Here is a 13,068-nt window from a genome sequence, read left to right as displayed (position 1 = left end):
TGCAAAGCTGATCCTACAGAAATCATTATAATATGATTATTTGTGGCTCAATAAACTTTTATTATTATTATCAATGTTAAATTTTAATCATATTTCACAATATTTACTGTTTTTAATGTTTTGTCAAATAAAAAGCCCCGACGAACATGATGAACTGCACTTCTACAGCACAGTTAATTTCAACATTTACTAATACATTATTAAAATAAAAAGTTGTATGTGTTAACATTAGTTAATGCACTGTGAACTAACAATGAACAGCTGTATTTTTATTACGGTAACTAACATTAACAAAGATGAACTAAAACAGTAACAAATGTGTTGCTCATGGTTAGTTCATGTGAGTTAATACATAATGTTAACTAATGAACTTTATTGTAAAGTGTTACCAACATTCTACAATATATAAATAAATATATATATATACACACACACACACACATATATATATATATATATATATACACACACATATATATATATATATATATATATATATATATATATATATATATATATATATATATATACAGTATATATATGTATATATATATATATATATATACATTGTTTAAAGAAATCAGCTAAAGATACTAATAAACGAGATTTGAGCAATATTTACCATTAGACTTGAGGGTCCTCAGTGAAGTGCTGCCTGCCAACTGAAGGACAGCTTGCAGAATAAGAAACACAATCTTGCTCATCTAAACAAAAAAAAATGAAATGAAATGTTAATATTATAATCTTATTGTGTCAGTTATTTAAAGTTAATGTTAATATAGAAAGAAAAACATGATTTATATATTAATATTATTTAAAAAAGTTATTCATCATGAAATCATAAACATAGTATTTAATAAACAACATCTTAAACAATATCTAAAACCAGGCCGCACAGCTGTGCAGTGAGCAGTCCAGATGTGGAGGACACCTTTGTTTGAATCTTACCTTGAACTGAATGAGTTGTGGTGACTCTCTTCCCTTTCACTGAAGTCCTTTTAGACCTGAGCTGCATTTATAGATGAATGTGATACAGAAGTGTGAATTTCCAGCAAGCAGAAGTGTCTAGCTGTAAACAGAGGGATGTGGTATGTATTTGGGATTTCCATGCGAGAGGTGTGACAGTGTTTGTTATGTGTTAGGGGTTTCAGCGGGAGTGCTTGAGCATGAGAATGAAACACCTTAAAGATCATCTAGCAATTAAATCATTTTCACTTAGTGAAATTGGTAGATTATGTTTTTGTGTGTGTGATTCATGCTTCACTGCTGTTATATGATGATTATTATTTGTTAGTTTTTTATATATATATATATATATTATACACTAATATAATTTCTGCAGGAGCATGTGAGGCTTATATTGATGCCTTTAGTATACATAATATATATATATATATTTATTGTAATTTATAAATATAATCTATGGTTAGAATATTGTATACATATGAAAGGCTTCAATTTGGAAATATATAGCAATTTATAAACATTGTAATTTATAAATATATTACTTTTTTCATATATGAAAGGCATCAATATGGGAGCATATATTCATTTATAAATATATCACAATTTATAAATATGATTGCATATTTTTTACATGTATGAAAGGCATCAATATGGGAGCATATAGTAATTTCTAAATATATCACAATTTATAAATATGATTGCATATTTTTTACATATATGAAAAGTTTCTATATGTTCTATATGTAATTTATCATTTAATATATCATTTATTTATAAATATATCATTACATATGAAAGGCATCATTATGGGAGCATATATAATAAAAAAATTACATATATGAAAGATTTCTATATGGGAGCATAGAGTAATTTACTAATTTATAAATATATAATTAAATCTTTTTACATATATGAAAGGCATCATTATGGGAGCATATAGTAATTTATAAATATATCGTAATGTATAAATATAATTACTTTTTTTTTACATATATGAAAGGCATCATTATGGGAGCATATAGTAATTTATAAATATATCATAATTTATAAATATAATTTTTTTTTTTTTTTACATATATGAAAGGCATCATTATGGGAGCATATAGTAATTTATAAATATATCATAATTTATAAATATAATTACATATTTTTTTACATGAGGCATCATTATGGGAGCATATAGTAATTTATAAATATATCGTAATGTATAATTACATATGTTTTACATATATGAAAGGCATCAACATGGGACCATATAGTAATTTATAAATATATCGTAATTTACAAATTGAATGACTTTCTTCATATATGAAAAGTTTCAATATGGGAGTGTATAGTCATATATAATATATCATAATTTATAAATATATAATTACATTTTTTCTATATATAAAAGGCATTCATCTAATTTATAAAAATATCATAATTAGCATCTTCGAATTGCTCCGTATGTTTATAAATATAAAATATAAAAATTAAAAAAAAATGAATTACAAATATGTATATTTGTAGTGAAAATGATTGCCAAATGCAAATGTAGAGCGTGTCAATTTGAACATTATGGTAGCATCATCATGAAGATATTTAGGCAGTATTTGTGCAGATATCCTAGTGTGAGTCACACATTTTAGTGAAGTGTAAAAGCGCCAACCACAAGAGAAAGTGTGTACCTTTAGTCACGTTTTGTACATCAACCAAAAACCAAAACTCAGGGAATTCCAAGATGCTCAATATCGGGACTATACAACAATGGAAATACATGAGTGTGACAAAGCCGCATTTAAACATTTTAAACTAAAGCCACAAAACCTATGTATTTTTTTGACATTATAAAGTAGGTCGAACTGGGGTTGGGTAACATAGGCCTTAAATAAATATAAAAGGGTTAATTGTTGAACGTCATCATTAAGATGACTAAAATATTTTCCATCCACTCAAACCCTGCCTCAAAATCAATAATAACGAGGAGGAAGTTTAATGTGATGCTTCAGGACCATAAATGTATCCGCAATAAAGATTTCTTCTCAAACCATTGGTTAATATATTGTACATTACCGGCATTGTCATTCTTGCGTATAGTTCCGCAGTTCCTCTAATATGTTTAATGATAATAGCATAAAAACCAAGTTTATTAATTATTAACAACAACACGTCTATGATAACCTCTAAATCTTTCATAAATTTCAAAGTAATAAAGCAGAGGGAAAAATCAGTTCTCTTAGGAAATAAAGAAGGTCCAGGGTGAACTGCGGCTTCCCCATTATAACACAATGGACTTTTTGAATGGGCTGAATAAAGCACATATTTAACTTGGTTTAGAGCTGAGGCTCGCAAAACATATCCGCTTAGAAAATCCAAGCCAATTGTCTGAGTGAATGTGAAATGTCATTCATATTTAATAAAAAACATCATTTTGTGTATGGTTACCCTTAGTAGTGTATAGGCTTCAACTCTGTTGACACTAAGCAGAATAAATAGGCCGTATACCTAGAATAGACTGGTTATTACCAATAATTAATTAATAGTAATATCAAACCAAGTGGCACAAACTGTTAAATATAAATAATTACAGTAAGTATTTTAAACTACTTAAAAAAAATTGCTTCAAATACATTTTTAAATGAATTATTCCATTAAAATTCATAAATATACACACTTTTTTAAAATATGAATATCCATTTTATGCACTACTGTGTAAAAGTTTGGGGTAGGGAAGATTTTATTTTATTTTTTGGAAGAAATTAATACTTTTTGAGCAAAGGATGCATAAAGGTGACAGTAGATTCAGAAATTCAGCATCACAGGAATAAATTGCAATCACAGGAACATTGTAAAATATATTAATATTAAAAATAATAAATTTTAAAAAAAAACATTTTTTATTTAAAATTGTAATAATATTTATATAATAAATATCGTTTTTAATGCCTTTAAGTTTTTTGATAAAATAAATGCAGTCAGTGTGAGCATTAGAGACTTATTTCATTTTAAAAAAAAAAAATTACATTAAATGAAATATAAAAAAAAAAAAAAAAAAAATCTTACCAACCTCAAAGTTTTGAATGGTGGTATAATATAATATGATATAATATAATATATAATATAATATAATATAATATAATATAATATAATATAATATAATATAATATAATATAATATAATATATAATATAATATAATATAATTTTAATATTTAAAATATATGAAATACATTTAATAATACTAACAAAATCAGACACAGCAATACTGAGGTGTACAAATGTTTCATCATCTTTTAATTAAAAACGCATTCTGTATCATTAAAATATGCAACTGTTTTGAAATTCTCTTTCATCAGGACAAAGTCTTGGATCCATTGAAAAACACTTAAGAGTCCTGTGCTAGCGGTTAGCGCACGTGCTACGACACATTGAGCTGTTTGAGTCTGGCTCCTGTCATTTCCAATTTCCTGTCCTACTATCCCCTCTCAACATAAAGGCCAAAACACAAAATAAGAAAACAAAACATGTATATAGAGTACTTTGTGAGATTGTGGTTCATTCAGCTACATTCAGAGCTACATTCGTGTCCTCCCCAGCCATACTTTTTTCAACCCCACCTTTCCTGGTGCAGAAATATGCAGTCATACCGAATTCTTCTCCTTTTACTTAATCCCTTGCTCATAGCTTCCTCTTTCACGCATGTACACACTCTTATTACATGATAACCCCCTTCCAACCCTTATATTTCCCTCTCCGGGATGCGTGAGGCAAAGCTGAATAAATTCATAAAAGCGCCTCGAATTACAAGGAATCCAAATGGTTCCGCAAGTAATGGCTGAAGTCTTTCCTCCATACCAATTTCACACTTTTGTGCAGACAGTTTGACAGGGCGTGAGAAAGTCAAATACGTTTGGTGAAGGATATCGATCGGAATATCTCTCTGAACTGAAAGCTATCTGGCTAAATGTGACGACCCCCAACAAGTAAAAGCACATGTTCCAAAAATATTCCAACTAGAGTATTTGACGGGGGAGAAAACATTCCCCTCTTTTGAAATGAAAGAATTGAAAAGAATGGTGTTTAGAGACTTTATGTAGTCGAAACGTTATCTGATTAAGAACAGGGATCAAATATGGTGGGGGGGGGAAATAGCATTGTTTTTTGCAACATGTAACAGACCTCCTCTTAAAAATCTTTATATATTTTTGGTTACAGAGTTTCTAATAAAAACAAAAATTAAGAAAAGAGTCCAACAAGTGATCCTCCTGTTGCTGAAAGCCAATAGCGGTTTATAAAGTCCAATTGGCCCCAAGTGTCTCCGTTTCAGAATTCAAGTTCTGACAGACACAGGTAAGTCCACACTCCTGGTCTGCCTTGCAGACATATGCTCTGGTCACAAGAAAAAAAAAAAGAAAGAAAAAAAAAAAGAATAGAATATGAAGAGTATAACTCCATAATCTTGAAAGATAGCAAAGCAATATTAAGTTTCCCTTGCCAAAACCATACTCATTGGACCTCTATTGGTCAATTCAGGGCTCCAGTTTTCTAGACCTGAGACTTTTAACCAGAAAGTCTGAATCTCAACTCCCTTAGAAGAGCTGTAAGTCAAAGGCAGTGTGTTATTTAAAGGGAGAAGCCTCTAGAGATGTTCTCTCTAGACTCAAACGGCCAATCCCGAATCGGAGAAATCCTCTTCTAAAAGACCCCGCAGCCCATTAGTGATCTCCTCTCGCGTGCACACTTGGTGTGCCGGTAAAAATCCCCAACGAGGCATTAGTTTTCCACAGGCGTGGGGTTCTGGGGCAGTGGTGGGGTTGCGGGAGGCTGGCTGACGATCACCTGAACGACATAGTCTCTGGAGATCTTCAGCTCTTCCAGCTTCATCTTGTCGGTGAGGGGTCGGCCTGAAAAGAACCAGCGCTGGCTGGTGGACGCCACCCCCTCCTGGGTCTGCAGACGCCGCTTCATCTGCTGGACGCTGTCGCTGGTGCGGACAGCCAGGCGTAGATCCCGGCCCGTGGAAAGACGGAGACGCAACTGGCACTCCTGGCCCTCGCAAGCTGGAGCTTCTGGGACCTCGATAGTCTCGGACTCGCTCTTTTCCTCGATCATGTTGACGGGAGGGGAGAGGCAGTAGACGGGCAGCTGGTAGCGGTTCCCCAGCTCATCATAGCATTCAGTCAGAGCGCCTGGAGATAACAGAACAAGAAGCCATTTAGACACATTTAGTCCCTCTTTGTTGACTTGTCTAATGCTTTAAAACAGGGGACCATAATATTCTTTATGTAGTCGAATCCAAAAGTTTGAGATCAAAAAATAAATGAATAAAGTCAAGAAATATTGAAGGTTCTGCGCTGTGTTTCGGACATTATTCAAATGAGCAAATTTATGAAATTGATTATGAACTCTTTTGTAGAAAATGTCATTGAAGCACAAGAAAATATGCTTTAAATCGTTCTCGAACGCTGGATAAAACTAATAATTTGTTCGTAAAGTTCATACAGTCTTGAGTTCTGTCGATAGTAGGGGTGTAACGATACCCTCATGTCACATTACGGTATGATTGCGATACTCCAAGACACAAAAAGGTTAACAAAAAAATTAACTGTCGATTAAAATGCTAAATTTGGTATTACATTATGGGTGTAAATGAATAAGCTTGTACTTGCACAGGACAATAGTGACACCAGAATAAAAAATATTCATGATTCTGAAGCTGAAAATAATTATTTTAGACGAATATGCTTGCACTGTCACTGACTAGATATATTTTAAATAATGTATAGGCCACTTTTTACTGTTAACATAAGACATTTGGCATTAAAAGGACCCACAAATATTCCCCCATTGTGTTATTATACATTATATTCAATGTAGCACTGACTAAAACTTTTTTCCACACACAGTAATTTTAATTTTGGGTGAACTATACACAATACATATTGTCACTATCCACGATACATATTGTTGCATTTTTGTATTGCGATATATTGTGAGACCCCTAGTCGATAGAGAAGTTGGATAGATAGGCAGACAGAATAACAGTACCACAAGGTTCAGTCCTGGGCCCATTTTTATTTTCTTAAACCAAACACAACTTTGCATTTTTTTTATTATACTGGTGATATGGTTATCAATTGTGCGTCCATCATCATCATCAAGGCCTTTAAGTATTTACGAAAGCAGTTTTATAAAACAACAGTGTCTTACAAACCCCACAGTGTGCAAGTCAAACTTGAGAGTGGCGAGGAAAACTCCCTTAGATGTTCAAGAAGATGGGAAGACACCTTAGGAGGAACCAAGACTTAGATGGGGAAGCCCTCCTACTTGGATTGGCACAAATGTAAACTAATTTATAAAAGGCATACAAATGTTAATGTAAACAAAAAATGTATTAAAACAATTATTATTATATTAAAATAATATTTTAAGAACCATCAGAAATCCTCCAGGTTTTTGATTCTGTAGAACAGACACTTGGTATGGTATTATTTGGTACTGGTATTAAGGTTGTTTTAAAATCCTACTATTCCTACTAAATGAACAAAGAAACACATCACATGATGAGCATTCCTATGACATAGAGAATGACTGTGGATATGTCAACCAAAGAGGAAGTAGGAGTAATGAATCAATGGCAATGGGACAGGGTTCACATCACAGGAACAATACGATTACATCACTGGCTTCTTCCAAAGAGGAAGTAAGTCATTTAAATCATAATGAGCTACTCCTCTGAGGAATTTAGCTAAAATTACTGTCATGTAATTATCATGATGACACAAGTAAGTTTTGTTTTTATGATTTGTTTTTGTTTGATCAGTAATGAAAAAAATGTCATTAATTGCTTCTGAAACTTTCTGGTGAAACTTTACTGCTCGTCAGAACAAATCACTTCTGACTAACCCAGAAAAAGAAAAATAGAAGGAACAGTTCACCAAAGAAATGAAAATGAAAAAAAAAAAGATGCAGTTCATACAAATGTACTATATCATTTCCATCCTGTGAAGTCAAACTATAGCTTTGTGTGAGGAACCAACAGAAATTAAGTCTTTATTCATTGCAACTTAGAGAATTTCATGTAAATTCGTAACAGAAATTGCGCTCAGAATTTGTCAATGAATTTGTTGATCACAAAACCAGCCTGAATGATTTGTACCCAAATTGGAGTTTAGTTCTGTTTGTCCGGTTGCAGCTGTTAACATCTCACAGGATGGGGAAGAATATCAGGGAATAACATAAACATTGGTTCATTCCCCGCACAATGATCTCATGAACTCATTGTAAATATTGTCCACAAACTTTATTGATGACTATTATGTTGCTTCTTCATCCTTCTTAAAACTTGAATGCCTCAGTCCAGCCATAAAACAACCAGTACATTTATTCCAATTTTATCATACTAGTGCAAAAAATGCCCGTGCAAAATCAGTTTTTGTGTGTGTTTTTAGTAATTGTTGGTTTGGTGTGTTTGAGTGCTCATTGTTACAATTACACAGCAAAAGTTCAGTGACATTTTTATTTGTGCATGGTAGAAAGCACACAGTGAACTCCGAGAAAACGCTATGCTTGAGCAAACAGTTTGTGAATAGGCAACTACAAATGATGCCCGTGAAAGAGACTGTGAACGCATTGATTAGGATATGTTTAGTTGGTGAATAGCATAGGCTACTATTACACAGTAGCGATAACGTTAAGCGCACCAGAATGAAATATAATATTCAGAAGTAAACAGCATAGCTGACATATAGATTCAGTTTACATCCACAAATGAATAAGCGTGTCAATTCAGGGAGCAGTGCAAAGTGCCCGTGCAAAATCAGTTTTTGTGTGTGTTTGGTTTCTTGGTAAAGAAAACACATTTTTACTCCAATTAATCAAAATGGATTTATCACGTTTTGGAACCAAACTATAATATTCAGAAGTAAACAGTGTAGCTGACAGATTGTCAGAATGTTTATTTTTAAACCACAACCTTCTTGGGGCTTCTTTGACCGAAACAACTCTCTAGTGTCAGAATGTTTATTTTTAAACCACAACCTTATAAAAATGATATATTTAACGATATCTTTAGCATTTCTCATCCAAACAACGTCAAACTTGGCACTGCACTTACTCGTGACCGTAGCGAGACACCTGTCAAGTTTGAAATCCATCGGACTAACGGTTCGAGAGATATGTGGTTAACAGACACACAGACAGACAGACAAACAGACACACACACACACACACACACACACAGACAGACAGACGTTTCTGTAATTTATAGAGAGATAGTGCTTTATGGAAAAAAGGTCATACATGATTTGGAACAAATGATGAGTCAGTAATAGATTTTCGGATTAACTACTCTTTTGAAACTAAACCAAATTTCATTTACTCACCTCATTAGATAGGTTTTGTCTAAAAGCCCGTTCACACTAAGAACAATAACTATATTTTTAAAAATCATTCTTAGAGAATAGCAAAGTCCACACCACAACTATTATGACAGACGGAAGAATAATTGGAATCACTTTCCAATTTTTTTTTTATTTTTTTTTTTCCAGCTGATGAACAATAGGGCTGTCAACGAATATTCTAAATTCGAATATATATTCGAATAGTTTTAAAAAACAGGAATTCGAACGTGAAAATTAACGTGAAAAACACGCCCGCGGAAGCAGAGGCGCGGCTGTCTGCTTTGCGAGTGGGCGCGCGCGCTGCCTGAGGGACAGGTCACACAAGTCGCACTGTCAAGCACAGCGTCACTGCTGAAAGTTGACAGTGCACAAAAAAGACAATGGAGTAAATTGCAGTCAGTTTTTCATTTTTTTTTTAATACAAGCACCAAGAATGTAAGTAGGCTTTTTCTTTTTTAATAGCACTTTATTTTTTATGAACCTCAGGGTAAAATTTCTTTGTCACATTTCTCGGAATTGTGTGCCTCATTTTATTTAGCTAACGTTAAACAGAAAAGTTCCATGTTTACCACAGCACAGCTCGCTCGGAGCGTTCAATGTCGGTTCTATACTGTAAAACTTAAATTAATGTTAATAAATTTGTTTCAATCACTGAATAAAGCCTGCTATATTTGGGACAAGAGTCGCGACCTTAAATTGCTTGCACAAAACTCTTGATCAGCACTCAACATGTGCTTATTGTTGTTAATTTAAACCGTTATGCGCAGAGAGAGCGTGGGCGCGAGGGAGGTCTGCGGTCTTGGCCATTAGTTTATTTACTTGGTTTTGTGTTGGTAATACATTGTCAAATAGGTTTAAACTTAAATTTACTACCTATACAAGTAGTTATGTCTCTTTGTATTAATTTGTCCTGTTATTGACGTAATGCGCGTCATTGACAAAATGCGCAACCAGATGTTCGAATATTCGTGTGTTTTTTAGAGGGAATATTCGAACGTCATTTTTGAGCAATTTTGACAGCCCTAATGAACAATAAACAGATGAAAATCCATCCAGCAGAACGTAACTGCATTTCACGCTTACAATACATGTAATGTAGAAGAGTTCACAGTAGAAACCAAAAAATAAAGTCAGTTTAGTTTTCTAAAAAAGCTTCACAACAAATATTTTTGCTAGTGGCGATTTAGTTTAAATAATACAGAATATTACCCTGGTAACCCAGAGTTCTCGCGAGAGCACAAGTTGAATTTGCTCAGCGAGATTGAATGCGTTGGAATATCACAATGATTTGGCAATTAGGCTAAGTTTCCTACAGACTGTCATCATACCAGTATAACAATCATTCCTTGTTCTGCAACTTATAAACACGAGAGCGTAATGAGACATTTTAATGCTTTCAAATCTCATGATATTAGATTCATTTCGGATTCATGTTCGATTCAACATCGTGCTTCATTTTTTATTCAAGTAGCATATTCACTCCACCTACTTTTTAAACGAATGGTATTGATCCTATTGTGAAAGATTCATCCATGCATGTTTACTTATTCTATTTTAAACCTGACCTTGTATTTTCAGGCAGTATGTCATAACTTGATCTTCCAGTGAAACAACAGACTTCTCCAATCATTGGATTAATTCAAGTCAAGTCACCTTTATTTATGATTATTATTAAATATTCGTTGTGTTTATTTAGCGTCAAGTAAATATAAGGAAACCAAGCCTTAATTATAACTGGATTTTACTTCTTGCATAATACATTTTGAATCTACTTGGCAGAAGTGGCTCATTGGCCAAATGGCAATTCCTGTCAATAAAGAAAAAGAGAACAAAAGGCAACATTTTTGTTGCTATATCGCCCAGGTCTAGCGGACAGCGAACTGCTTCCTTGCAGATGTTATAAATCAGCATCCTCCACAGTGTAAGGGTATTCATGTCCTAGTTGTGTCACTCAAAGTGAAGACCAAACAAGGATGTAAGGAGATGAGATGACACTGACGTATTATTCACTCCATGTGAATCTCATCTCTATTCAATCACAATCTTAAGTACCCCTCTCATCATATTAATGTGCTTTTGACAAACGCCTTTAGACAGGTATTCAGCCAGTGAGAGTCAATAAATGTTCAAGAGCCGCTTCAGAGGCGATTTCTTGGCTCTCAGTCAAATACAGTAACTGTCCTAGCATCAAGAGCCTGACCAGAAACCCAGAAAACAGCTTGTACCTGATAACAGCTGCAATGTAATCCTCAAGACAATAGGTGTATCTATTTTTATTTTTAATGGAACTGGTTAAAATACCATTCTGGAATCTTTCTACACTGCACAGAAAAAAAAATGAATGTAGATAGATTATCGAATTAATAATTTATGAGATCTTTTATGGATATCAAACAGTACAATATGGCTATTGTAGACCAATCAATATTTGAAAGAAAGACCCTGATTCTTAAGTGAAATAGCTTATAAGCATACATCGCAACCAATGTAGTCTGATTCGGTGTTATACTAGTATTATTTATATACAGTTTTAATTCATTTGTTTAATTTAAGATCAATTTTCAATTTTAATTTAATTTTTAGCTATTTTGTTATGTGATTGTCATTTTTATTTTTTAAGACGAAGTCATTTAAGATTAATTTATTTTTATTTCAGTTTTAGTTCAATTTAGTTTCTATTTACTTCCAGTTAGTAATATTAGTGCTTTAACTTAAACTTATGCCAAGGCAACATTTACATTTTTTGTTTAGTTTAAGTTTTTCCATCTAATATTCATATTTTATTGTGGCTATATTTAATGTAATAAAAAATCTGTTATAAATTGATATCGCAAGTAAAAGCAATTATTTTCACTATTGGCCATTAGCCACATGTTTTGGATTCAGGGATGTTGAAGTTAACGTAACAATAAGATAGATAAAAAAAAGATAAAAAAAAAAAAAAGAAATTAAAATGTTTTAGTTAATAATAACTGGTCTGATTCCCAAATACTGTATATGACTTTATGAGTCAGTTTCTTTTTATTAAATCAAACACATGCAGGTTATTACTGTATGGCATTTACTCTGTCACCACCAAAATGACTGAAACATCATTAAAAAGCTTTTTTGGAAAATTGTTAAGAAGTATTTCAATTTGAGATGATGTGTTTCATGAATAACGCCCATTAAAAGGAATCAATTGATTCTCATAGCTAGTTAGGACACATAGAAATACCACGTTTGTGATTTTACTAAATATAAAAAGCTGCACTTGATCCTCTGGGATGAAAAGGATAAAACTGGGTTACGCAGATCTTTATGTACACTATCTGAGATAGAGAGATATGATTAGCTCAGCATTTACAGTAAAAAGGCCCTACGGTTCTGCAAGACTACTGTCCCAGTTAGACACATTCAAGAAAGGTCTAGAATACCAAATTTCCAAATACTCAGTCTCTACACTGAAAGCAATGTGATTCAATACCAATAAAGTGAATGGAAGTCAAATGCTCTTCACATAAACTTGACCACAGATACTCAGAAAGCAAGAGAACTGCGTAAACCCACCTCTGTTTACTCACACCCAGAGAAGAGAAAGTGGAGAATGGTTATGATCTGTGACCTTTTCACTGGTTGAATCTCAGAGCTATAAATACACCTAAGCATGTCCAACAACCACAGGAACGATTCATGACAAGCAGAGCGGCTCTAGAACCCCCCGAAAACCTCTGTGGATGG

General features: G+C 33.0%; 2 protein-coding genes across 2 annotated transcripts in view; both read right to left on the bottom strand.

Moving 5' to 3' along the window:
- The window catches only part of il12bb (interleukin 12B, b), a 6,764-nt gene extending 5,768 nt beyond the window's left edge, over positions 1-996 (bottom strand). The window contains exons 1-2 of the mRNA XM_079898347.1: positions 949-996; positions 623-704 (exon numbers count right to left, since the gene is read on the bottom strand). Coding sequence (XP_079754473.1) covers positions 623-704 — 82 coding nt within the window. The 5' untranslated portion in view covers positions 949-996. The remainder of the gene's footprint in view (positions 1-622; positions 705-948) is intronic.
- A 3,197-nt stretch (positions 997-4,193) lies between these two features.
- The window catches only part of ubtd2 (ubiquitin domain containing 2), a 31,231-nt gene continuing 22,356 nt past the window's right edge, over positions 4,194-13,068 (bottom strand). Inside the window, exon 3 of the mRNA XM_079898353.1 lies at positions 4,194-6,135. Within this exon, the coding sequence (XP_079754479.1) occupies positions 5,720-6,135 (416 nt within the window). The 3' untranslated portion in view covers positions 4,194-5,719. The remainder of the gene's footprint in view (positions 6,136-13,068) is intronic.

This window comes from Squalius cephalus (genome assembly GCF_949319135.1).
Source record: "Squalius cephalus genome assembly, chromosome: 17".
In the NCBI taxonomy this organism is placed as follows: Eukaryota; Metazoa; Chordata; class Actinopteri; order Cypriniformes; family Leuciscidae; genus Squalius; species Squalius cephalus.
The sequence above is the reverse complement of the archived record's forward strand: the minus strand, read 5'-3'. Positions and strand labels throughout refer to the sequence as shown.